This window comes from Canis lupus, chromosome 27 (genome assembly GCF_011100685.1).
Source record: "Canis lupus familiaris isolate Mischka breed German Shepherd chromosome 27, alternate assembly UU_Cfam_GSD_1.0, whole genome shotgun sequence".
Taxonomy (NCBI): Eukaryota; Metazoa; Chordata; class Mammalia; order Carnivora; family Canidae; genus Canis; species Canis lupus.
Window position 1 is genome coordinate 32,387,491 of NC_049248.1, and position 26,748 is coordinate 32,414,238.

General features: G+C 40.5%; 1 protein-coding gene and 1 long non-coding RNA gene across 6 annotated transcripts in view; one reads left to right on the top strand and one right to left on the bottom strand.

Moving 5' to 3' along the window:
• Positions 1-14,286, bottom strand: part of KIF21A (kinesin family member 21A) — a 147,223-nt gene extending 132,937 nt beyond the window's left edge. Inside the window, exon 1 of one of the 3 annotated variants that reach the window (XM_038577264.1) lies at positions 14,108-14,286. In XM_038577264.1, the coding sequence (XP_038433192.1) occupies positions 14,108-14,127 (20 nt within the window). In that variant the 5' untranslated portion in view covers positions 14,128-14,286. Of the gene's footprint in view, positions 1-12,991; positions 13,063-13,966 lie in introns of those variants that run through there. The other 2 variants (XM_038577259.1, XM_038577255.1) reach the window with 2 other exon arrangements.
• On the top strand, positions 14,118-26,454 carry LOC106557901. Of its 3 annotated transcripts, none has more exons than XR_005380026.1 (6): positions 14,118-14,335; positions 18,844-18,951; positions 19,558-19,662; positions 19,997-21,218; positions 21,476-21,545; positions 26,396-26,441. It is a non-coding gene; the product is annotated as an uncharacterized LOC106557901 (long non-coding RNA). The 3 variants fall into 3 exon arrangements; XR_005380027.1 differs by having other exon boundaries at positions 14,244-14,335; positions 19,997-20,155; positions 26,396-26,454; XR_005380028.1 differs by having other exon boundaries at positions 14,244-14,335; positions 19,997-20,041; positions 26,396-26,454.
• The last annotated feature ends 294 nt before the right edge of the window (positions 26,455-26,748 follow it).

Sequence of the window (26,748 nt, forward strand, 5' to 3'; positions counted from 1 at the left end):
AGACTCCCCACTGAGTGCAGAGACTGATGCGCAACTTGATGTGGGGTTCAATCCCAGGATCCTGAGATCACACCTGAGCCAAAATCAAGAGTCAGACTCTTAACTCAGGTGCCCCAAAGGTGGAGTTTTACAAACAAGAGCTCACCAAGGAAAGTATTCCTGTCTTGAGGTGATTAGAAAAGAAATTGTGGTTAGTTACTATAAGCTTTATCTAGAAGAGGAAAAACAGAGATTTAGAGAGATAGAGATAGATGGAGAGAAAGAGAATAAAAAGAGGTGGTATGAAGAGAAAAAGGAAGGAGAAAGGGAAAACTAAAAAAGAAAAATGAATCGAACATCTCCCAAACAATTCTAAATGCAAGACATTTACAACATTCATATAATCTTAACAACCCTATAAGATGGGTATTAACTTCATTTTACAGAGGAGAAAACCAAGATTCATAAAGTTTAAGGGGCCATCCTAAAATTTTGAACTCAAATCCTTGTGACATAAAAGAGCCTAGAGTCCCTGCACTTTTCATTAAGCATAATGCAAAGAAAAATACAACGAAGGCAGGTTTGGGGTGGAGGGAAAAAGACAAAATTAATAAGGAATGTGAAGCATGATCAACTAGTGTTTAGAAGTCTCTTGATAGATACTAGGGTAAGACAGGGCACTGTTGCCATAAAACTATGATGCTTTTAACTGAGAGTGCAGGGATGTTGGGAACTATAACGGCTACTTGATTTCCTTTGATCCCCTCACAGATTCTTCTCATCCCATCTCAATGTCAGTGAAGCTGCTGTGAAAAATAGCACTGGCCAATTCACCTAGATGTGCCAGTCCCATACTGAGTGGTTACAGTGTACACCATCGATTTGGCCTAGCCCAACACACACTCTGTGGGCTGCTTCATCAAAATTGAGATGCTAAGCTATCATTGTGCTTAGCAAAGAAAATAATGATAATAAAAATGACAGCAGTATCTACTCTTTACAAAACATTTACTAAGTGTCAATAGTATAAGGGTTTTATATACATTTTTTAAGATTTTATTTATTTATTTGGGAGAGAGAGAGAGAGAGAGAACACAAACAGGGGGAATGGCAGGCAGAGGGAGGGAGAAGCAGGCTCCCCACTGAGCAGGAAGCCTGATGCCATCCGGAGCTCAATCCCAGGACCCTGGAATCATGACCTGAGCTGAAGGTAGATGCTTAACCAACTGAGCCACCCAGGCAGCCCAATATACATTCATATTTAATTTTTATAACAAACATATAAGCCAGGTGTTATTTTCCCTTATTATACCCCTGTAGACTTTGAAAATAACAATATTTATTGATCTGTTACAGACATTGAATATAAAAATATTTTCATTCATAATGGTTAAAAAAAGGGATAAGAATTCTGGAACATGGTTAGAGATAATTTTCATTCAGTGCTAACTGATTTGTACGGACTCATCCTCACTAATATTCACTTGCTGCTTCTGAAAAACAGTATTTACCACAGTACTCAGTAACACAGAATTTCTTTATGCCTATTTTTTTTAAGACTTTACTTATTTATTCATGAAAGACACACAGAGAGAGAGGCAGACACATAGGCAGAGGGAGAAGGCGGCTCCATGCAGGGAGCCCAATGTGGGACTCTATCCCAGGACTCCAGGATCACACCCTGAGCCAAAGGCTCAACCACTAAACCACCCGGGTGTCCCTCTTTATGCTTATTTATAAATAGAATGAGGTAGAGTCCTACTACTGAAATATAAAATGAGGCAACACAATTGATGTCAAAATATGCACAAATTTAAAAGTATGAAGTCATCAGAAGTCTTTGAGTTACTCCATGTTGAAAGCTACAGTCATAGAACACATACACAAGATAAATAAAATTATGATTGGCTATACCAATTAATACAATTAGGAACTAAAGATAACTAAAGAAACTCTATACTGAGAGACAAGAAGTACATCTGTACAAAGGTAACAGAAGGCCCAATTACACTTATGTAACAAAACAGATAAGAATATAATCAAGGACAGATGGAATTTGTTGCCAATCTAAGGCTAAGTAGGCAAACTAAAATTCAAAAGTATCATATTGTATTGCCTAAACTGAGACTTGACAAGGTCACAGATGTCACATGTGGATTAAGGAACCTTAAATGGCCAAATAACCAGGAATTAAATCTGTGATCTCATGTTTAATCAGCAGTTGACAACTTCCATTTCAGGGCAGGACAGATGCGGACTAGGTGGCCAAAAGGCTCCTCAAACAAGTGTTTTGTGTTGAACTGAGGTACAAAAGCAAAATAAGCACTTTAGAAATGCACTAATTTTCAAGGAACATGGAATGGTTATGGACCAGTGTTTGGTTAACCATCAGTGTCTTAAATCAATGTGTTGAATGAATATCTGTATTATCCTAATAGATTATTATCTTGCTGCTGATATAGCTGAAAATTTAAAATTATAAATCAATATATCTTTTTCTAAAAAGTATCCTCAATGTCATAACATTTAACCATATATTGTGGGTGGCCAGTATTACACTCCACCTTCAGTTACAGGAAATGGTCATTTATAGAGTCTGTGCTTATCAGTGGAAATGAAAATATTACAGGAATCATAAAGCCAAGTTTATCACTGGTAAGAGTCCAGACCAAAACAATTTTCTAACCATCCCATGTCTGTTCTATTACATCACACTGCCTCCAACTCATGTGATTCCAATACACAGTGTACATGTAATATAGATATAATAAATGAATGAATTTTGATCTAAAAAGTAAATATGATTAGAAAAGATACAAGTGAGGGTAGAGATGGCCTATGTCTCATTATGCCATGTGATCAACATACCACATCATAATTAACTATAGCTTCACTTTCTCCAAAGTTTCATATTCTTGCTTGCTGATGGAAAAAGGCTCTCATTTAGAACAATTCCAAAATGACTCTGTAACTGTTGTCAAAAAATATGAATATGGGGCAGCCCCAGTGGTGCAGCGGTTTAGTGCTGCCTGCAGCCTGGGGTGTGATCCTGGAGACCCGGGATGGAGTCCCACGTCAGGCTTCCTGCATGGAGCCTGCTTCTCCCTCTGCATGTGTCTCTGCCTCTCTCTCTCTCCCCCTCTCTCTGAATGAATAAATAAACCTTTAAAAAAATATATGAATATGTACTCCAAAAAAATATGTCCTTCATCATAGTCAGAGAACCACAATATCATCATACCTAAGTGACAAACACAGCTCCCCAAAGTTGAAAATAAGTCAAATTCAATTTCAAAATAATATTTTACTACATACTAAGAGATCCAAAGAGTTGTCCTTGATTTAGCTCTTCCTTGGGCTCATGGTGTGGCACAACCAAGTCTCAACAATTTTCTTAGTTCCTTGCTCCTACTGAAGATGCTAAATAGGGGTGAACAGTCACCCAAAGAGACTGGCCTTAGGGTTAAATCCCAAAAGACCTTCATTCCAATCTAGACAGGCAGATATCTGCTTGTTTCAATACCAAAACCACAATGTCCTTCAAATGTTCTATTATAATAATGCTATCAATATGTTAGCACCTTCTTTTATTTTTTAAAATTATTTGTTTATTTATTTACTTGCTTACTTACTTGAGAGAGAGTTTGTGCACACACCTGCCTGTGTCAGCGCTCAGCACCAGCCCTGAGATTATGACTGGAGCCAAACCAAGAGTCGGATGTTTAACCAACTGGGCCACCCAGGCACCCCAACATCTTCTTTTAAAAAGCATAAAATATTCTCTGAGTTTTGGGAACATTTCAAGTTGAACAGTGAAAATCACATTCTATATCTCTCTCTCATTGCAATTTTAGAGGGAGAGAGAAGACTCGTATAAGGAAGATCTATGGCCCTGAAACGCAGAAATTTCTATCCATGGGAGCAATTTAGAAAGGCTTCAAGCAGGGGATCCCTCGGTGGTGCAGCGGTTCAGCGCCTGCCTTTGGCCCAGGGCGCTATCCTGGAGACCCGGGATCGAATCCCACATCGGGCTCCCAGTGCACGGAGCCTGCTTCTCCCTCTGCCTATGTCTCTACCTCTCTCTCTCTCTGTGACTATCATAAATAAATAAAAAATTTAAAAAAAAAAAAAAAAGAAAGGCTTCAAGCAGAGGTGAGACTTTGACATTTAGATGGATGACAGGCTCCACTATGGTCAAAATGTGTTGTATTATTTATCTCCTTCTAAAATAAAGAAAGGAAAAGCTAAGATATTATTTTAAAGCTTAAGAACCACCTATCAAGTGAAGTATTACTCAAAAAAGGGTCTTTTTAAACCCCTCAGCTTTCTACTTCTACCACCAATTCCAGATCCTAATAAATACATCTCACTCCCCACATGACTGCACCCTACCCCTACTCTACCTCACCCTTCAGCCATCTCGCTCATAGCAAGTCAGCCATTATTACCGGAATGTGCTATAATCCTTAAGTATGTTGGAGTAAAAGGGGGGGAAAAGTTTTAAGAACCTAGGGGAGGGAAGGGGGAGAAGGCTGCATGCCTAGCATTCAGAAAATCCTCCTGAACGTTGTTTCCAAATTAAACTATACACACATTTATACTTCAATGGTTGTCATTAAAACATTACTGAGCTACTGCGAATATTGAAAACAGTCCATAATGTTTTTATTGTCCAGTTCTGACATTTCTTCATGTTAGACTATATGAGGAACCCCAAAATATAGACCTGTAATTTCTATTCCAGGGGTCCCTCTCTCTCTGCCTCTGAGAATCAATCACTGTCCTAGTTTTAGAATTGAGGCCACCATAAGGCAAAAATAATGGGTACTAAGAGTGGGGGAACTCACCCAAATGTCAAGTTAACTTTCAGAAGGAGTATTTATGGGATTAAAACTGTAGTTTTTTAAAATGTAAATTTATTCTATTTCTAAAATGTCTGCCAGAGATCCCTGGGTGGCGCAGCAGTTTGGCACCTGCCTTTGGCCCGGGCGCAATCCTGGAGACCAGGGATCAAATCCCACGTCGGGCTCCCGGTGCATGGAGCCTGCTTCTCCCTCTGCCTGTGTCTCTGCCTCTCTCTCTCTCTCTGTGTGACTATCATAAATAAATAAATAAATAAATAAATAAATAAATAAATAAATAAATAAATAAATAAATAAAATCTAAGATGTCTGCCAGAAAAACATGAAGACCTAAAAAATCTACAATACATATCAACAGAAGACTTGAATTGCCATCTGTGGGAACTCAAGCAATTACCTCAACTTCTCTGGACCTCTACTGTCCAAACTGTCATAAAGAAGGGCCCTCAACCAGCTGGTATCGTCAGGTTCTTTCCTGATTTTAAAATCTATCAAAAATTAGAGAGGTACTAAAAATCATCTTCAGGATACAAATGTCTGATACTTTCAAAAAACAAAAGACAAAGGAACTTCATACATAATTCTTAAAACAGAAATATCTCATAATAATTGTAGGTTGTCATGAAAATTGTCTCTTTGGCTTGGCTGTCATTTGCTTCAAATAAAGCCTGAGCCACAAGAAAACTATTTTAACACTCTGAGAAGATTAGATAGTTAATCCACTGGGAAACCAAGCTGAAAGACAGAATTCACAAATCCGCTTCCCAGAGAGAAGCATTGAAATTAACTAACATATCTGTTTTATTTTGAATAAAATTATCCTACAGATACACTGTATACAAATACTTCCTATTATCTGGCATCCATTTTCATTTTTGTAGTTTTCCTTCCTAATCTGAAGCTGAAATGAAGGTCATGTCTAACATTGGCAGAAAAACAATCATTTCTAAGTCAGAGTTGCAGGAGTGGGTTGTAACATATCTTGGGGGAAAACATCCATAATGATGCATATTCCAAGTTCATGTCTTTGAAGATAAATTGATGAGAATTGAAAGATTGGACAGATTATGGAATTAACTGCCAAGATAATTTCTGCTTTTATAGCTTCACAAAACTGGAATTTCTAGTGCATCATTCTCTACCCCATAATTATGCATCAAAATATTAACCAATTAGCAGGTAAGATGGTAAGAGCTCAAAGGGTAGTAATAATTGGACATGAAACTTGAACTTTCATGGAGTTCCAAATAATAAACAGGTCTACCACACTTCATAAATGCAATAAACCAAACTTGAGAAAAATATATCGACTCATATTTTGTAAATAAAATAATTTCATGGACTTTCAACTCATATCATCTACTAGCTCTTCTTTCATTTCCCTTATTTCCTAATCCAACTTCAAAGACATACAAATATACATACATGTATATTTTATCAAGTAGGACATGATATAAATAATAACCCCCTAACGCATAAGCTCTGGAGTTTACTTTTTATATGAAATACCTTTGGAGTCAGGGCACATTTTTCAAATCACTGTTCCTAATGAATATAGTACCTAAAAACTGCTATTAAAAAAATAAAGGAGAGGGATACCCAGGTGGCTCAGGGGTTGAGTGTCTGCCTTTGGCTCAGGGCGTGATCCCGGAGTCCCAGGATTGAGTCCCACATCGGGCTCCCTGCATGGAGCCTGCTTCTCCCTCTGCCTATGTCTCTGCCTCTCTCTCCATATCTCTCATGAATAAACAAAATCCGCATAAATAAATTAATTAAATAATATTAAAAAATTTAAAAAGGAGAAATAAAAACTAAACTTCAACTATTATCTTTCATTTCTAGTTCATGCCATTGATTACATTTTGTGTTAGTTCCAATATATTTTGTGCATTTAAAGAGACTCATACTGCTAGGGATGTAAAAGCAGGGACCATGTAGGTCATACGTGCTACGTATCCTCAGCAGTTGAAAAGTGTCCAGCACGGGGTGCCTAATTGGCTCAGTCAGTAGAGCACACAACCCTTGATCTCACTCAGGGTTTTAAGTTTGAGGCCTACTTTGGGTGTAGAGATCACTTGAAAATAAAATCTTTATGGGGTGCCTGGGTAGTTCAGTCAGTTCAGCGTCTGACTTCAGCTTAGGTTATGACCTCAGGGTCTTTGGGACTGAGCCCTTCAAGCCCCACACTCAGCAAGGAGTCTGCTTCTCCTTCTCTCTCTCCTTCGGCCCCACCCCCAACTTGTACGATCTCTCTCTCTCTCAAATAAATAAAATCTTTAAGAAAAAAAAAAGTGTCCAGAACATAGTATATACTTAATAGATATTTGTTGAAGAAAAAGGAAAAAATAAATGACCAATCACCAGGAAACCATCTATTTCCATAAAATAAATATTTCTAAAAGCCTCACTTAACTACTTCTATATTTTCTAAACATTAAATCGTTTCAAATAATTTACCTCACATGTGTAAGCGTTTCAGCTTGAAAGATCCTTAATACATTGAAATTAGGACACAAAATGTTTTGAAAACATTTGGAAATATGTTTAAGAACAGGGATCCCTGGGTGGCGCAGCGGTTTGGCGCCTGGCTTTGGCCCAGGGCACGATCCTGGAGACCCGGGATCGAATCCCACATCGGGCTCCTGGTGCATGGAGCCTGCTTCTCCCTCTGCCTGTGTCTCTGCCTCTCTCTCTCTCTCTGTGACTATCATAAATAAATAAAAATTAAAAAAAAAAGAACAGAAATAAATGTTAACTAGACTTACAGTACTGATCATTTGCAATGCATACAAATATCAAAGCATTATGTTGTATACCTAAAACTAATATAATGTTATATTTCAACTATACCTCAATCAAAACAAATGAATAAAAAACAAAAACAAAATACACAGAGATTGGTAGGATAACCCTAAGTTTGAATTCTAGTTCTGGTACTTAGTAGCTGAAAAACCTAAACAGGTCATCTAATACATTTATGACTTGTTTTTTCATCTGTAAAACAGGGATCTGTCCAGTCTACCTCATTGAGTTTTAATGTAGATCAAATAAAATATTGTACATGTGTATTACAACCAAAATGGGAAAAAGCAACCACAAATGACTAAATGTTTCCTGTTCAGTAACAAGAGTACCCAAAGTAAACATTGTTGGGAAAGTCAAGCTTAAAATGTTACACTACTTCCTTCCTATAGATACAGAGCCAACAGTTTAACAAAATCACATATTTAATAGACTGCATATGCAAAGTTCTTACAACTCATAATACCTTGATATTGCCACCTCAGCACGAGGGAAAAGAAGTGTCCAGAGTGGTCACATTGGAAATCAGTGCCAGTGACAAACCTAAAATGAGCTTTTGATTATCCAACCAGTCATAAGCCTGCTCAGCAAAGCCACTTTTTAAAACTGCTTTAGTAAGGTAAAAACACAACAAATTGAAACCCAATTAGACTACATTAGCCACTAATCCAAATTGATTGTCAAGGATATGTACAGCTCTCTGTCAAAGCGAAGCAAAGAGGTTTTAGCTCACAACCACACAATGACATGAAAACACAGTGGTCCTCTCTGTATCTCCATTTTTGTCCAGCTCTTGACATACTCTAACAGCTAAAGTTCTTGAAAAGGAATAGTTTCAAATTTGCTGTCGCCATTCATAGACAGGGAAGGGGGGAAAAGCACATCATCTCATAATATTTTACATTAGAATCAAAATGTTTCATTGATCTTATCATTTTGAGTTAACTGAATAGTTCAATTCAGTACACTTAGATATTAGGAATAGAATATATATTATACTTCATTGCTCATTTTTGTTGATGACATCTACCTAAAGCCATCCATTTAACTTACCACATTTTCTAAGAATTCAACTACCATATTGAGTGCATAATCACTATCTTTCTTACACCTGTGTACCCTGAGACGTGGGGGGGGGGGGGGGGTGGTTGAATCCAGTCTTATGTGTGTGTATGTATAACTACTCTAAGAAAAGATACCTAGTATTCTGGCATTTTCTTTTTCTCTTTTTAAAAAAAAAAAAAGATTTTATTTATTTATTCATGAGAGACACAGAAAGAGAAAGAGAGAAGCAGAGACACAGGCAGAGGGAGAAGCAGGCTCCATACAAGGGGACCAATGTGGGACTCGATCCGGGACTCCAGGATCACACCCTGGGCTGAAGGCGGCGCTAAACCCCGGAGCCACCCAGGGATCCCCGCTGGCATTTCCTTGATATAACAGTGTGGGTCGGGTACACCTGGGTGCCTCGGCGGTTTGGCGCCTGCCTTTGGCCCAGGGCGTGGTCCTGGAGTACCGGGATCGGTCCCCCGTCGGACTCCCTGCGTGGAGCCTGCTTCTCCCTCTGCCTATCTCTCTGCCTCTCTCTGTCCCTCGTGAATAAATACATAAAATCTTTAAAAAAAAAAAAAAAAGAATGTGGGTCTATGATGGGGTGGCTATGATTTATTTCTATGTATTGACTTATGTTGCTGATAGTGTAATTTTATCCTATACTACTTTCACATTTTTTAAATTATAGAGCAGTATCAGCCAATAGAAACTTAATGTGAGCAACATTATATTTGATTTTAAATTTTCTAGTAGCCACATTTTAAAAAAGGAAAATAGGTGAAATTAATTTTAATAATATTTTATTTAACTCAATGTATCAAAATAATCACTTTAATGTGTAATCAATACAAACACTATTAATATATTTGCATTCATTTTTCTTACTAAATCTTTGAAATCCAATGTATACATTGCACTTACAACATGTCAATTATGACACTAAATTTTTATCAGAAATACTCTATCAGTATTTAGACTATATAAACTACACAGTTGAAAAAGTAGGTCCAATTAATGAACTTGTTTCAAGAATATTCAAAAGTGGGATGCTTGGGTGGCTCAGCAGTTGAGCATCTATCTGCCTTTGGTCCAGGATCAAGTCCCACATCGGGATCCCTGCATGGAGCCTGCTTCTCCCTCTGCCTATGTCTCTGCCTCTCTCTGTGTCTCACATGAATAAATAAATAAAATCTTTTTTTAAAAAAAAGAATGTTTAGGGGATCCCTGGGTGGCTCAGCAGTTTAGCGCCTGCCTTTGGCCCAGTGCGCGATCCTGGAGTCCCTGGATCAAGTCCCGCGTCGGGCTCCCGGCATGGAGCCTGATTCTCCCTCTGCCTGTGTCTCTGCCTCTCTCTCTCTCCCTGTGTCTATCATGAATAAATAAATAAATCTTTAAAAAAAAAAAGAATATTTAAAAGTTACCCAAAACAGGGCACCTGGATGGCTCAGACAGTTAGGCATCAGGTTCTTGATTTTGGCTAGGGTGGCGGGATCAAGCCCTTCATCCAGCTCCTCACTCAGTAGGAAGACTGCTGGAGATTTTCTCTCTCCCTTTCCTTCTACCTCCCCATCTCTCTCTTTCTCTAATAAACGAATAAATCTTTTATTTTTTTAAGATTTTATTCATTTATTCATGAGAGACACAGAGAGGCCCTGGGCTGAAGGTGGCACTAAACCGCTGAGCCACCCGAGCTGCCCTGAATAAGTCTTTAAAAAAACATTATCCAGGGACGCCTGAGTGGCTTAGTGATTGAGCGTCTGCCTTCAGTTCAGGACGTGATCCTGGAGTCACGGGATCAAGTCCCGCATTGGGCTCCCTGCATGGAGCCTGCTTCTCCCTCTGTCTGTGTCTCTGCCTCTCTGTGTGTGTGTCTCTCATGAGTAGATAAATAAATAACATCTTAAGAAAAAAAAAAGTTATCCAAAAACCAAATAAAGGACCAGTTTTTTACAATTAAATTAATTAAAATTAAGTAAATGATAAATTTAGTTCCTCAGTAGCATTAATCAGAATTCAAATGCTCAACAGCCACATGGGTTGAATAGTAGGGCTGTTATCTGAATCCATATCCACTTCAATGAAAGATACCCTGCAAAATACCTCAGATATACCCTGCCAAAAAATTTTTTCAGAAACTGAATAAAAAATATTCTCCACGGCACCTGGTGGTTCAGTTGGTTGGGCATCTGCCTTCAGTTCAGATCATGATCCCAGGATCCTGGGATCAAGTCCCACATCAGACTCCCTGATCAGCAGGGAGCCTCTTCTCCCTCTCCCTCTCCCTCTGCTGTTCCCCCTGTTTGTGCATGCACCCTCTCTGTCAAACAAATAAAATCTTAAAAAAAAAAATTCTCCCTAAATAAGAAATTTCTTTTGAACTTCTTAACCCCAAAGTTTTATATGACCCACACACTTATTTTGAGAAATCTTAAAATAGAGTCACCAGCCTTAAGAGTCTCAACATCTAACAAAACACAAGAACTTCTAGGACACTCTCTGCATTTCACAGTAGAGTCAATCCCCTATACCTGTTACTACATTATTCATTGAAGAAGAAAAACAAGTCAAATGCCTCTGTTTATTTGTGTCAATGTGTTGATTTACTTATCCTGCTGATGAAATCTGTCACAAACAAGTATAGAATTGGAAGACACTGTAAAGATTAAAGAGAATTGGAGAAAATATTTTAACCAAGTTCAGATCCTCCCTTCCTGAATTTTATCTTTTCTAGCAATAACAAGGTATACATAACTTGTCAAAGCCACTCATTTGTAACTAAGCTAATACAGAACCAGGAAAAGGTAAGTGACCTTCAGCTAAATAAAGCTTTGTGAAGTATGTTCTTGCCTTTCACCTTTGTAGGTTCAATGGCTAAGAATATGTCCAGGTTGGAACACTGGTTCTATCACTAGCTAGCTAGTAGTTTAAATAGGTCACTTAATCTTTCGATGTCTCATCCGTAAAATGGTCATAATAACAGAACCTAAATCAAAGATTGTTATGGAGAATAAATGAAATTTTACATGATACAAAACATCTTGACAGCACTGACCCTAGCGCATGACATCTGTCCAACAATGACTGGTGTTTTAACTCAGAATCAGAATAATCAGAGATGAGGATATATATTCAACAAATATTTGTTGTAAATGAAAAGATGTCTCCAAGCACTTTATAAATACCAAAGTGCTAGAAAAACAAAAGCTATTATTACCCTATGTAAAATAAGTTTAGAGAGTGGATCTATTCAGTGTATCTAATGAAAAAAGGACAAAAGGACCTTTACAATGCAGTTTACCAAGTTCTATTAACGTTTCTAGAGACCTTTCCCAAACAAACAGACCCACACTTACCACTTAAAAAGCGCAAACATAATGAACACAAATCATTTATGAATATGTTTTATTTATAAATCAAATATAAATTATTTATCTGTCAACATCACTTTAGGGTCATCCATGACTCTGCTCACCTTCAGTGCAAGAATCATCATATTTAATGGCATGGCAAATAAGCTGCCCTATGATATTCTAGAGAATTCACAGATAAAAATCTTAAATCTCTAAAAATGATTTCTCTCATAGCCTAATTTTTGGTTTTCATTACTATTTTATGCTCCTCTTCACCTTCTTTGACCAGATCTGCTAACAAAACTGCCTCTTACTGGATTTCTGCCACCGCACAGTCATTAACGAGTATTAAAAAGCCAAAAGAGAGGTAGTAGTTTTTTTAGGAGAAACAAACTAATCCAACAATTGGATAAGTAGCCTCGGAATAACCAAAAATGTCAAAATTAAACTTCAAAAGCTTTATAACAGATTAAACAGTCATAAAACTGTCACCTCCACAGGTGATCATTTCCTGATCCATAAAAGAAAAAAAAAATCTTTAAAATTCAAGTCATTCTGGAGGTCCTGGCTGGCTCAGTCGGAAAAGCATGACTCTTGAACTTGGCAGTCATGAGTTCGAGCCCAAGGCTGGGTGTGGACATCGCTTAAATAAACAAACTTTAAAAAAATAAAATTTATGTCATTCCTTAGCATATAAAGAATATAAAACTTGTATTATCTTTAGTCTGTAATGCATATAAAACTGCCTAATCAAGACTTGCCACTAAAACACCGCTGACATGAAAGGATTTTTAAAAGACCTTTCCAGAAAGGCTACATGAATGGAGGATTTTTTTTTTTTTCTTTTTTCTCAATCATTTCAAATTTCTCCAAGGACACTGTCTTCATAATCCTTAAAGAAGCGGATGCACCGTGGGCCATCATGGAGCTGTGAAAGCGACGCACCTATTCCACCATGAATGCTTCATTAATATTTCAGCGATGATGCTGCAATTTTCCATAAGCAACTGTCAGACCTCGGCTTCTCGCTATGTATCAAAAGTGTCCAAATGACATTCAATACTCGTGTACCTGGCGTTGACCAAAATGCAATTTTGAAGCATGTGGCATTTACAAAGCTCACACCCAGGCCCTGTCTAACGTTATATTGAATGCACCCTGCCTAACCCAGTCACCCCGTCACCCCCTTAACCCTTCCACTCGCTGAAAGAGTTCCTTCCTTCTGCAGACCTATCACCAGGGGTGGAATTCTGAACGAGAATTCCCATTCCAGCGCCCAAGGGCGCCGAGTGTCTGCCTCCCACGGCCACCCCTGCGCCTGTGCTGCGTGCGTCCCCGGGATGCTGAAGGAGACTTCCGTTTGCACAGGCATCTGGAGCCCTGCATCTGGAAGCGCCGTCCGTCAGATGCTTTGTCTCCTGCCTCAGAAGGCCTCAGCTGCTTGTACACACATGACAGACGCTCTCGAAACAATAATAATGATGATGATGATGATGATGGGAAAAAAAAAAAAAAAGCCCACCACAGCGCAAGCAAGCAGGCAGCTCCTCCGGGCGACGGGCACGGCGGCCAGGCCGTCGCCCAGGGCCGCCCCACCTGAGGCGATTGTTCCCCGGGCGCGAGGCAGGCGGGGGCGGGCGCCGACGGCGTCCCCCCGGGAGGAGTCCGGGCGCCGCGGGGACCCGGCGTCGCGCGGCCGCCCGCTACCTGCAAACGCCGCGCGCCCGAGGGCGGCAGGGTCGCCCCGGGAGCGCCGGCCGGCGGGGGATCCGCAGCCTCAGCGAAGCCAGCCGCCAGCCGCCAGCCGCCCGCCCCCTCAGGGCTCCGCAAGCCCCCAGCGGCCGCCGGCGACCCGGGGCGTCCTCTCCGCGCCCTCAGCCCGCCCGCCGCCGCCGCCGCCGCCGCCGCGTCCGTCCTCACCTGACAGCCACCCGCACCGAGCTCTCGTCCGGGGCGCCCCACATGCCGGCGGCCGGCGTCCGCTGCACCGCAGAGCTGAGGCTCGGCCGGAGGCGCGGCGCTCGGGCGCAGCCGACCGGCGACAGGGGGCGGCAGGCTCACCTCCGCCGCGCTCCAGCCATGTTGGGCGACTGAATGGAAAGGTGGCGGCGGCGCTGAGGCAGGAGGAGGAGGAGGTGATTCACGGCCGGCGGACGCCCGCCCCTTCTCCCCCGCTCACCCCCCGCGCCAGGTCCCGGGGGCGGGGACGACGCGCGCCTGACTGGAGAGCGCGGCGGCGGCGGCGGCGGCGGAGGAGCCCGCAGGCCGCCCGCGGCGTCCTGACGGCCGGTAAGTGCGCCCTGCCCCCTCCGGGGGGACGCGGCTGGGCGGCGGGGCCCTCGCTCGGGGCTGGCGGCCCGCACTGCGTCAGCGGCGGCCCACGGCCCGGCCCTGCTCGCCCTCCCCCGGGCCGCGCCCCGCCCCGCCCCGCCCCGCGCTCGGCGGGCACTGCCTGGCGCTGCTGGGCAGGGAGGCGCGGCGGGGGCAGGGGGCGGGGGAGGGCGGGGGGTGCCGGCCGCGGGCCGCCCGTGCGCCCTTCCAGGTTCTCCGGGGCCCGCCCGCCGCCCCGCTCTCAGAGCCGAGCCTGGGTCCGTCAGTCCGGCTGCGCTCTCTGTTCGGCTTTGTTCCCACCCTTGGGCTTACTGTCCTCGCTCCAGCTTGGACTTTGACCCCCTTGCCCCAGCCCGCCCCCTCCCCTGTCGCCCCCCCTCAGCCCCTCGCCCTCCCCCCACCGACTCAGTCCGTCCGTCAGTCAGTCAGTCAGTCAGCCGTGCTAAAGCGGCTCCCTGCTTCGGCCGCTGTCGGGGCAGCTGGGCCGTCCGTCCCGCAGTCCGTCGCCTGTTTACCAGCCCGCGGAGAACATGGAAACGATTTACTCCGGGACTCCTGAATGCGTTTCTGTTAAACGGCCAAGTGAACTGCACCCTGGTACTGCCAAGTGTTCCCAGAACTGAACATCCACCAAGACCTGCTCTGTCTGTAGTAAATCCTCACAAACTGAATTTTTTTTTTTTTTTTCCCCTTTCCTGGCCTTCAAAAAGCGCCTCCCAACCCCGGGATTCTATCAACATTGAACCATTGTGGCTGCTGCTTGTGACTATTGTGCTTCCACATGCCTTTAGATAGCTCTGTGGCAACAGCCTTTATTGGCTTCGCCACAGAGTATCTATTGTGGACTGGCCCGTACATTTCTCTGAATAAACATGTGGGTTCGTACAAAACAGTATAATAGATGAAGTGGCACCGTCCAAATAAAGACACAGCCCCTAATTTAGGACATCCTAAATTTGCACACCTAAGCATTCCAGTCAGCAGGGATCCGGCAGCATGGGGGGAAGGAGGCTGGCAGCTTGGGGGGAAGGAGGCCGCACACTCTGGGACAAACAAAAAATGTTCAATGATCCTAAATGAAAGGCCTGTGTGATATATATTAGTTTTAAAGTTATTTTGTCCCTAAATCCCATACCCTTGAGTCTTAACAGACATGTGGACAGGAGGTAGAGAGCAGAGATGGTGAGTTTTCTTCTGTCGACCCGATTGGAGGCGAAGCTCTCCTCTGGCTGCCCTCTAGAGAGCCTATCCTCCCCTCAGTATTTATCTATTAACAAAGCAGGGCACCACTTCCTCCAGCCCTGGCAGCCCTATCTGGGTGGCTCTAGATTGGCCTTCTGCCTTCTGAATTGATAAAAGCTGCAAGGAAGGCAAGGAAAGCCAAGCAAATCTACCAAGAAAACTAGAGAAATATATATAATGTAAGATCTTCTTTAAAAAGTCTTAAAAATAAGTAAATAAAAATAAAAAATCTTATGTGGGACATGTGGGTGGCTCAGTGGTTGAGCATCTGCCTTCAGCATGATTCTGGGGCCCCTCATCAGGTTCCCCGCAGGGAGCCCACTTCTCCCTCTGTCTATGTCTCTGCCTCTCTCTGTGTGTCTCAAATGAATAAATAAATAATCTTTTAAAATTGTTTTTAAAAAATTAAAAATCTTATGTAAAATAGCACCAGTACTATATATATGTCTCAGAGTGAGATGTCAAAAACACAAATGCTACCAGGCAACACCCAGACAGGTAACTTTAGTGAGTCTGAGCCGGCCAACTGAGAAAAGATAAAATAGAGACAAGAAACCCCCTAACAAAGGCAATGGCCATCCTCAGCTTTGAGGCTGGCTGGAATGCAGACCTAACGGTGCCAAGCTTTTGGTTTGTAGGTTTGTTATTTCTTAAGAGAAAGAGAAAAATCAGACCTTTACGTGAAAACTCCTTAGTTCCTAGCACCATCAACTAACTCAGCACCACATTTATGTAGCATACAAATCAATCAAAATGTATTATCAACTCAGCTTCAGTTCCAAGCCATCAGGCTGGAAGTTCTGGCCAAAACATTAGCACCAATAATAGCTGTGGCTTTGTACATGGTTTCAGGCAAAGTAGTATAAAAATTCAAATTTCCTTTGATGACCAAGTAAGTAATTTTCTACCAAGTTTCAAAATTTGTAAATTAATTCTCAATTTTCTATTTAGTTCAGATCCTTTTATAGCTACTATAACCCGTTTCCTTACAAGCTCACCCAATTAATTATCTTAAGTTGAAGAAAACTCCAAGGGAAGAGTTTTTTACTGCAAGAGTAGTTCAAATCCCACTCCAATTGTTCATTCAACAAATATTTAATAAATGACTTCTGTGTGCCAGCAATAATGGACACTAGTGATATAAAGAGAATTAAGGGGGATCCCTGGGTGGCTCAGCAGTTTGGCACCTGCCTTCAGTCCAGGGCATGATCCTGGAGTCCCGGGATCCAGTCCCACATTGGGCTTCTTGCGTGGAGCCTGCTTCTCCCTCTGCCTGTGTCTCTGCCTCTCTCTCTCTCCCTCCCTATGTGTCTCTCATGAATAAATAAATAAAATCTTAAAAATAAATAAATAAAGAGAATTAAGATTGTCAGTGTCTACAAGGAGCTTACAGTATAGTTCAAGATGACAAATTTGGAAATCCGTAAGTGCGATAATAGAAATTGTAACAAGAGTATGATGAATTCTATCTGGAAGGGTGAAGAAGTCTTCAGGAATAGACCGCTCAGGATGGTCTCCTTGAATCCACTCTTGCCTCCACACTTCAGAAAGAGTGATCTTTGAAAATCTAAGTCATTTATATCATTCCCCTGACTGAAACCTTCCAATAGCTACCTAATAGAAATAAATTCTCCTAGACTTTAGGACACTTCACTCTGGCTTCTCCTGATTCTAACCTTATCTCTGAACTCACAACCCTGAGATCAAGAGTCTTGTACTCTATTGACTGTTCTTTCCCCAGGTTTTCCCATGGTGGGCTCCTTTATTTATTTTATTTATTCATGAGAGACACAGAGAGAGAGGCAGAGACAGGCAGAGGGAGAAGCAGGCTCCCCACAGGGGGACTAATGAGGGACCCAATCCCAGGACCCTGGGATCACAACCTGAGCCAAAGGCAGAGAAGCTCAACTACAGAGCCACCCAGGTGCCCCTTACAGGATTTTTAAATGGCCTTTCTTTTCTTTCTTTCTTTCTTTCTTTCTTTCTTTCTTTCTTTCTTTCTTTCTTTCTTTCTTCCTTCCTTCCTTCCTTCCTTCCTTCCTTCCTTCTTCCTTCCTTCTTCCTTCCTTCCTTTCTTTCTTTCTTTCTTTCTTTCTTTCTTTCTTTCTTTCTTTCTTTCTTTCTTTCTTTCTTTCTTTCTTTCATATTGCTTTTCTAAGAAGATACCCTGCATTTTTATTTTGCATAGGACATGCAAATCATGTAGCTGGCCCTTAGGGGGTGGGGTGTATGTGTGTGTGCTACCTCAGACTGAATGATTGGGAGTGGTATCTCTGAGGAGAGGAGAGGAATTTAATTTGATACCTAAAAGCCCAAAAGGAGCCCACCATGGGAAAACCTGGGGAAAGAACATTCCAGGGAGAGGAAATAGCTAGTGCAAAGTCCCTAAGGCAGGAAAGAACTTTTAATGTGTTGAAGAAATAGAATGAAGGCCAGTATCACCACAAAGTAGTGGTTAAGACTTGGAGTGGCAAAAGATAAGGTTAGGAGTGCCTAGCAGGCTCAGTCAGTAGAGCATGAGACTCTTGATCTCAGGGTTGTGAATTCAGAGTTAAAGTTAGAATCAGGAGAAGCCACAGTGTGAAATGTCCTACAGTCTAGAAGAATTTATTTTATCTTTAATAAATAAAATCTCTAAAATAAATGAATACATAAAGTAAAAATCCTATTAAACGTGCTAAAATATAAGCCTTTTCAGATCCTGAACTCTCTCACTCAACTTGTCATGGTGGGTTTTTTTGCTATTTAATGTTATTTTCCATAGACAGAAATAAAATTTTTAAAATATTAGCATTAATTTTCCCATTCATCTTAATTTTTTAAAGATTTTATTTATTTATTCGTGAGAGACACAGAGAGAGGGAGAGAGGCAGAGACATAGGCAGAGGGAGAAGTAGGCTCCATGCAGAGAGCCCAATGTGGGACTTGATCCTGGGACTCCAGGATCAGGCCCTGAGCAGAAGGCAGATGCTCAACTGTTGAGCCACCCAGGCATCCCAACCATCCATCTTTAAATTGGGTAATGCCAGTTTTAAGTATGAATAGGAGAGCAATTAACTCATGTGAAATTATCAAAACTATACAATTCCTATGGTATAGTACATATGCACATATGAATTTCATTCTTAACTATGAAAACATTGCACAAAACTAACTCAATTTTTTTTAATTTCACTTTTTGATAAACCTATATTCTACTAACACTTTCTACCTTTGGCTTACAGATGAGTAAGGAAGAACTGAAAGGAAGAGGAACTACCTTTCCCTCTCTTTGACTTTCCTTTTACATCATCATTAGTAGTTAGCTACGGGGAAGTGATGACTAAGAAAAGGTAAGATAGGGTTCTTTGGTCAGTATATTTCTTAGAATGCCATTGCTTTCTTTTTTTTTATTTGATGCAAGTTTTGATTTGAGAGAAGAATAGCCTCTGCAGGTGTCAGCATCTCTGCTTAGTCACACACAACACATTTACCTTATACTCCCACTGGATTTGACTCTCACTGAACTCCCACACATTGTGGGTCCACCAGAAGTCTATGTTCACAGGGCATCCCAAAAGCTATATGAGAATGGTGTGACAAGGAATGGAGGACATGGATATTGCCCTATGTCCTCTACTTACCCATGTAGACTAGTATTTTATCAGACCTCCCTCACAAAACACAAATCCAAAGATAAAATTATTAAGCATTTCAAGACAGTGATAGTAGAGCATTAAACTAAGAGTGGGGCCCTGTGCATTACCATTCACCATGAAGCCAGTACTATGAACCCCGTTATTCACTATCACCGCACTATTTTATTTATTCATAACCCTTTTCACTAGGTGATGTTTTCTTGTTAATATTTTTTTGATTATTGCCTGCCTCCCTCCATTTGAATATGAGCTTCAAGATAGCAGAAATCTTTTCTGTTTTATTCACTAATGTATTTGTAGCTCCTACAACAGTGTCTGACACATAATATGGATCATTAAAGATAAGCTGAATGACTAAGTGATTTTGGGCAAGATATGGGAACTTTCTAAGTCTCAGCTTCTTATGTAAGTAATGTATTTTTTTCACTTTATAGAGTTGTTTTAGAGACTGAAAGAGCTTTGCTTATCATTTGTTAGTTGCAGCACTTACTCATAATAAAGACCCCATAAAACTAGCTACTTTTATTGTAAATATTTTCAGAATACAAAGTGTTTTAAGGGACGCATGGGTGGCTCAGCAGTTGAAAGCCTGCCTTCGGCCCAGGGGGTGATCCTGGAATCCAGGGATAGAGTCCCACATAGGACTCACTGCATGGAACCTGCTTCTCCCTCTGCCTATGTCTCTGCCTCTCTCAGTCTGTGTCTCTCATGAATAAATAAATAAATCTTTTTTTTTAAGTGTTTTAAGAAGCAGATACGGATGCTACCGCTGCACCTGTCTAAGGTACACTTGGAAGAAAGATCAAGTCTAGCACACCCTAAACAGCCAAAAAGAAGCTACAACATGCATTAGGGCAACAATTTCACCAGTTTTTGCCCCTGAGGCCATCTACTCAAGGTTTTTCTGGGTTCCACATTCTAATCAGTCATTAAAAGTTATTTGCCTCTTCCTTTTTGCTGCTAGCAGAAAAGATTAAAAGAAAAAGTTCTGATTACAACTTTATGTGCAAACAACCGGCTTTGGAAGAGCATGCCTAGACAGCCATCTCCTCAGAAATCTTTTTGAAAAAAAGTCTCTAAAAAACTAACCCTTGGGACGCCTGGGTGGCTCAGTGGTTGAGTATCTGTCTTTGGCTGAGATTATGGTCCTGGGATCCTGGGATGGAGTCTTGCATCGGGCTCCCCATGGGGAGCCTGCTTCTCCCTCTGCCTGTGTCTCTGCCTCTCTCTGTGCCTCTCATGAATAAATAAATAAAATCTAAAAAAAAAAAAAAAAGAAACTAATCCTTAGTACCGCAATCAGAAATATCATTTTCTGTCAGTGCTTCTTTTTGTTGTATATATTTTCCTCATTAATAACAATGGAAAGCATTTATAGAACTCTTCTATCATGACAGTGTAACGTGTGAAGTGACAAACAAGCATTATTTCGCATAATTCTCCCATCTCCAGGAGAGTACAATTATTACTTCTATGTAACGTTGAGGAAACAGAAGCCTTCCCAACAACATCCATCTGTCAAAATCTGACCTTTATTTCAGGCCTCACTCAAAAATCACCCTCTCTTCAACCTATTCTTGATTTTACTACTCTGCCTCTGGACCAGATTTATGATTTTTTTTCTTCTTTCAGATCTTCATCACATTTTATTAATGTCTTTGATAGTATTGTAATGATCACTTTTTAACTCCTTATCTAAACTGTAAATTACTAAAGGGCAGAATTTGTGGAAAATTTAAGAGTGCAGACAGCACTTATTAGTTGGATAAATAAGTGATTCCCAGAAGAAGGACATGCTATGCTTTAATTTAACATAGAATAAATTTTCATTGCAGATGGTCTGCTGCCTACCAGTTATAGTTCTCAGAGAGACTATTTCCAGACCATAGTGTCTATTAAAGGTGGCATTCAAACTATCAGGAAGGAAAACAGAATACCTGAGATTCTGTAAACCAGCAAATGTAAGCTAGGCTCCTATAATTTTGGAGTTGGAGAACATTTTACAATTCTAGTCTGCCCCTTTCATTTTACAGAACAGTTCCTGAGAGGAGAATTGGTCACCGCTAGCTCCCACTTACCTATGCCCAAGCACACACCCTGTCCCAATACACACATACTGCCCAGTTGGTAGATCTCAATTAAAATCTAGGTATCTCCACTCCTTGTTCTGGGTTCCTTGTTCTTCGCTGTTAATTTCACTATACGTTTTATTCTTCAGGATTAGAAAAATCTCAGCCTACATTAAAAGTATTTGCATATGAAGACTATATACTGCAAAGTAACAGAAGGTGAGCTTAAATACTTATAGTGGTAGTTTACCTTATAATATAACCAGTTTGTTAAAACGTTGTAAATTTAATTTTTAGTAACTCATAACATTACTAGAAAAATCAAATTTGGGGAGTGCCTGGGTGGCTCAGTTGGTTCAGCATCTGACTTCAGTTTAGATCATAATCTCAGGGTCCTGGGATCAAGCCTCATGTCTGACTCTCTACTCAGCGGGGAGTCTGCTTCTCCTCCCTCTGCTGCTCCCCCTGCTTGTGCTTTCTCTCTCTCTTTCTGAAATAAATAAATAAAATCTTTTTAAAAAATTAATTTTTAACTAACTACACATTTTCTTGACATTTTTCTCACTTATTTTTTTTAATATTGGTGTGATTCATTTCTGGGTAGAAAGTAAGGGTTTGAGGACTTCTTTCATTTCCTTCTTTTGTATCTTTTTATATTGCTTGAAATTCTTTTTTTTTAAAGATTATTTAGGGATCCCTGGGTGGCGCAGCGGTTTGGCGCCTGCCTTTGGCCCGGGGCGCGATCCTGGAGACCCGGGATCGAATCCCACGTCGGGCTCCCGGTGCTTGGAGCCTGCTTCTCCCTCTGCCTGTGTCTCTGCCTCTCTCTCTCTCTCTCTCTCTCTCTCTCTCCGTGTGACTATCATGAATAAATAAATTTAAAAAGAAAAAAAAAAGATTATTTATTTATTCATGAGAGACAGAGACATATGCAGAGTGAGAAGAAGGCTCCAGCCCTGAGACTCGATCTGGGGACTCCCGGATAACGCCCTGAGCTGAAGGCAAATGCTTAACTGCTGAGCCACCCAGGCGTCCTATTGCTTGAAATTTTTAACATAACATCTATAACTTACAAATAAAGCGAAATTATTCTTCTAAGGAAAAATAGTGGAAAGTATCTAAACTTCTCTTTGTTAAGAATGAATAATAAGATAAAAGTTAAATTCCAGTGTTCACACTTAAAATCATAGTTTTGAAATCTAAAATTGAATTTAAGGACTTGAACCTGGATTCTAAATCTAAGGGGAATTCACAGATTAAAGATTTCTCTCCAGTGCTTTGGACTTTTGTTGAGTTTGCAGCTTGTGCGTATTGCACACAGCTTGATTACCCCAAAGTACTGGCCCAGTTAATTGCATTCAAATGCAAATTACAGCTATTAAGTCATGCTGGTCTTGAGCCAAAGTCTTGTGCCAAGTTTGTTAAGAGGAGTGTGGTTTTTTTATAACTGTGCAGGACTGAACTTGATAAGCATTTTGGGATAGTCGCTCATTCTTTGTGTCTTTTTATTTTGGAATATTATAGAACCAAATCACTGAAATATAATTGTATTGGTTATTTTAAATTGAGAACACTTCATTTACTATCCCTCTTCTTTTATTTATTCATCAATACCACCCCTCTTTTTTCATATCTGTTAACTGAATTTCCTGCCTTCATATTTTCTCCTCTCACCATTTTCTTTTCTTGTTACCTCCACATGGATATTTTTCAAATTCACATGACTCTGGATACCCTGAAACCAAAAGATTAATGTAACTCTAGGTTTTTCATTCTTATTCTATTTTGGAAAACCTATAATAAAATATGAAGTTAGTTAATTATAATCCATAATCATATGATAAATATTTCACCAACTTCTGCAATGCACATGTGCTTAGATTTATCTCCCCTCAAAACAACAACACAATAGCCACATAAAAGAAGAGAACGCAAAGCCTTTTCGCCTAGATCTCTCAATTTTCTATATATAGATATCCATTTGGTAAAATCAGTGCTTTTTAAGTTAAAACATACAGTTTATTTTTGTAAGATGCTTTACCTAAATTAGTATATAACTTGGCTCTCATTTCCTTGATCTGATCTAAGAACAGTGATTTCACAGTAGACTTCACCAAGAAAGGCCCCTCAGACAGGAATTGGTTACATTTGTATTATTTTATAACCCCAAGCTGTTCCTCCAATTTTTGCAGAAGTCAAAAGGGAAATAGGAAAAAAATAGTTATTAGGAACTATTTCTGATAGAATAGTTCCTAAACTCACTTTTTAATTCAAATAATCTCAAAATCACTATTTAAAGGATGTCTTTCTACTTCTGACCTGATAATAAAGATAAAAACAGAGATACAGGAATGCCTGGGTGGCTCAGCAGTTGAGAGTCTGCCTTCAGCTCAGGTCATGATCCTGGGTTCCTGGGATCAAGACGGTCCCTCCCGCCCCAAACCGGGCTCCCCACAGGAAGCCTGCTTCTCCCTCTACCTGTCTCTGCCTCTGTGTGTGTGTGTGTGTGTGTGTCTCTTATGAGTAAATAAATAAAATCTTAAAGAAATAAAAATTTTAAAAAACAGATATGGACACACTAAGCTGTCGGTGGGCAGTAAATTAGCAACAAGATAGTAGCAGCACCTCACACTTGCTTATGTATACACCAGAAAGAAGGTGTGTTTCAACAAGAATGAGAAATAAGATGTATAGAATCTTGAAAGCAACTGGTTTTAGATTAAAAAAAAAATAAAATATAGGAACCACTTAAACTTTGTGAGTAAAAAAGTGATAAGACAAAGGCAATATTTAAAAATTTGTAAAGTACAATAACATTTTTTAAAAGATTTTATTTATTCATTTGACAGAGAGAGCAGCTGTCTCTCTGTGGGGGGAGCTTCAGAGAAAGAGGGAGAAGCAGCTCCCCACTGAACAGGGAGCCCAATACAGGATGTAATCCCAGGACCCTGGGATCATGACCTGAGCCAAAGGCAGATATTTAACCCTCTAAACCACCCAGATGCCCCATAAAATAACATTTTAAAAAGGATTGAGTCTGGCTTGGATCTGTGAAATGGACTAGAGAGACTCAGTCAGGCAATCATATCATACTAGTTTAGTTATAACATGGTAAAGGCCTAAACTAGGGACCTTAATAGACCATGGTGAAAATGAAGAAGTAGGACTTATAAATGAACAACAGTCTTAAGGAGAATGAACAAGATTTAGCATTATAGGAGAAGAATGTTAGGGGATTAGATATGAAACTTCCTGTCATTGAAAATGTTCAAGCATAGGCCAGAAAACCACTTGATGACAATACCATCAAAAAGATGCAAAAATCAACTGGATAGAACACAGGGGAAATATGATCTAAAAGGTCTAGGAGAGTCCTTCCAATCAGAGTTTATGAATTTATGAAGTGTCAAAAATATCCCAAAATCCAGCAATTGAGAGAATAGTATTATTAGGTGAAACAGGCAAGTTGGGTGGAAGGAAGGGATAGTTCATTTGGTAGAAGAAAGAAAAACAGTTGAAACAGAACTTGGGTTAAAGCAATGTAATAAAATAAAGGTAGAATTTATCAAAGGGTGGGTCGAACATGAGCATCAAGGCCCTGGAGAAACCAAAAGGAATGAGGACAGAAGAAAAATCAATGGATCTATCAGATCAACACAACTAATTGTAGTCATAAAGAATAGTTGTGGTAGGACAGGAAAAAGAAAAGCTAGGTGTCCAGGGAACTAAGAATTGCTGGTAGGATGGCAAGGGGACATTTTACTCCTTTGAGAAGTTCTTAATGAAGATGCAAAAGGGTTCAACCTAAATTCCATTTCCACTTGTAAGTCATTACGTCAGGTCATTAGTGCCTAATGACACCATATTTAAACTACTTTCGTTACCTTATTTCCATTCTTTCTTTTAAAAAAATTTTTTTTATTTATTTATTCATGAGAGACACACAGAGAGAGAGAGCCAGAGACACAGGCAGAGGGAGAAGCAGGCTCCATGCAGGGAGCCTGACATGGGACTCAATCCTGGGTCTCCAGGATCACACCCTGGGCTGAAAGTGTTGCTAAACCGCTGAGCCACCCAGGCTACCCTATCTTTTTTTTTTTTTTTAATCATTTTAGACTTACAAAAAGTGGCAAAAGTAGAGTTCCCAGATGCTTAGTTCCCCTAATATAACAACCCTATAAATATACCAGAATTATCAAACCAGAACATTAACATTAGTTCACTTAACATCCTTGTTCTGTTTCAGGGGGTCCAATCCAGGATACACATGGGATTTAGCTGCCATGTCCTCTTAGTCTTCCTCAATCTGTGATTTTTAAAAAAATTTTATATAAATTCAATTTGCCAACATATAGTATAATACCCAGTGCTCATCTCATCGTATGCCCTCCTTGATGCCTATCTGTGATTATTTCTTTTTCAAGACCTTGACACCTTTGAAGAGTACTGGCCATCTCTTTTGTAGAATGTACCTCATTTTGGTTATATGTGATATCTTCTCAAGACTTGATTGAGTTTATGCATTTTTCTTTAATAATACCAAGAGAAGTGATGTTTTGGCCTTCACAGTATGCCCTATCAGGAAGTACATAATGCCAATATGTCTTATCACCAGATGTATTCATCAGCTGCCGTAACAAAATACCATAGACTTGGTAGCTTAAATGCAGATTTTTTTTTTTTTTAATGGTTTTTGAGGCTAGAAGTCCTAGATAAATTCTGGCAGGATCAGTTTCTAGTAAGGATTCTTCCTGGCTTACAGATAGCTGCTTTTGTGCTGTATAAAGAGTAAACTCTCTGGTATCTCTTCTTATAAGGACACTAGTCCAGGTGCCTGGGTGGCTCAGTGGTTGAGCATCTGCTTTGGCTCAGGTCGTGATCCTGAGGTCCGAGGAATGAGTCCTGCATTGGGCTCCCCTCAGGGAGCCTCCTTCTCCCTTGGCCTATGTCTCGGCCTCTCTGTGTCTCCCATGAATAAATAAATAAAATCTTAAAAAAAAAAAAATGACACTAATTCTATCAGATCAAGACCCTACTCTTAGAACTTCATTTAATCTTAATTATTTCAGGGCAGCCCTGGTGGCTCAGTGGGTTAGCGCCGCCTTCAGCCCAGGATGTGATCCTGGAGACCCGGGATCAAGGCCCACGTCAGGTTCCCTGCATGGAGTCTGCTTCTCTCTCTGCCTGTGTCTCTGCCTCTCTCTCTGTGTGTGTCTTCCATGAATAAATAAATAAAATATTTTTAAAAATCTTCATTATTTCAGTAAAGATTCTATCTCCAAATATAATCACATTGGGGCTTAGGGTTCAACATATGAATTTGTAGGAAACACAATTCAGTCTACAGCACCAGTGATTGTTGACTTTGATCATGTGGTTAAGGTGGCATCTGCTGGATTTCTTCACTGTAAAAATATTTTTG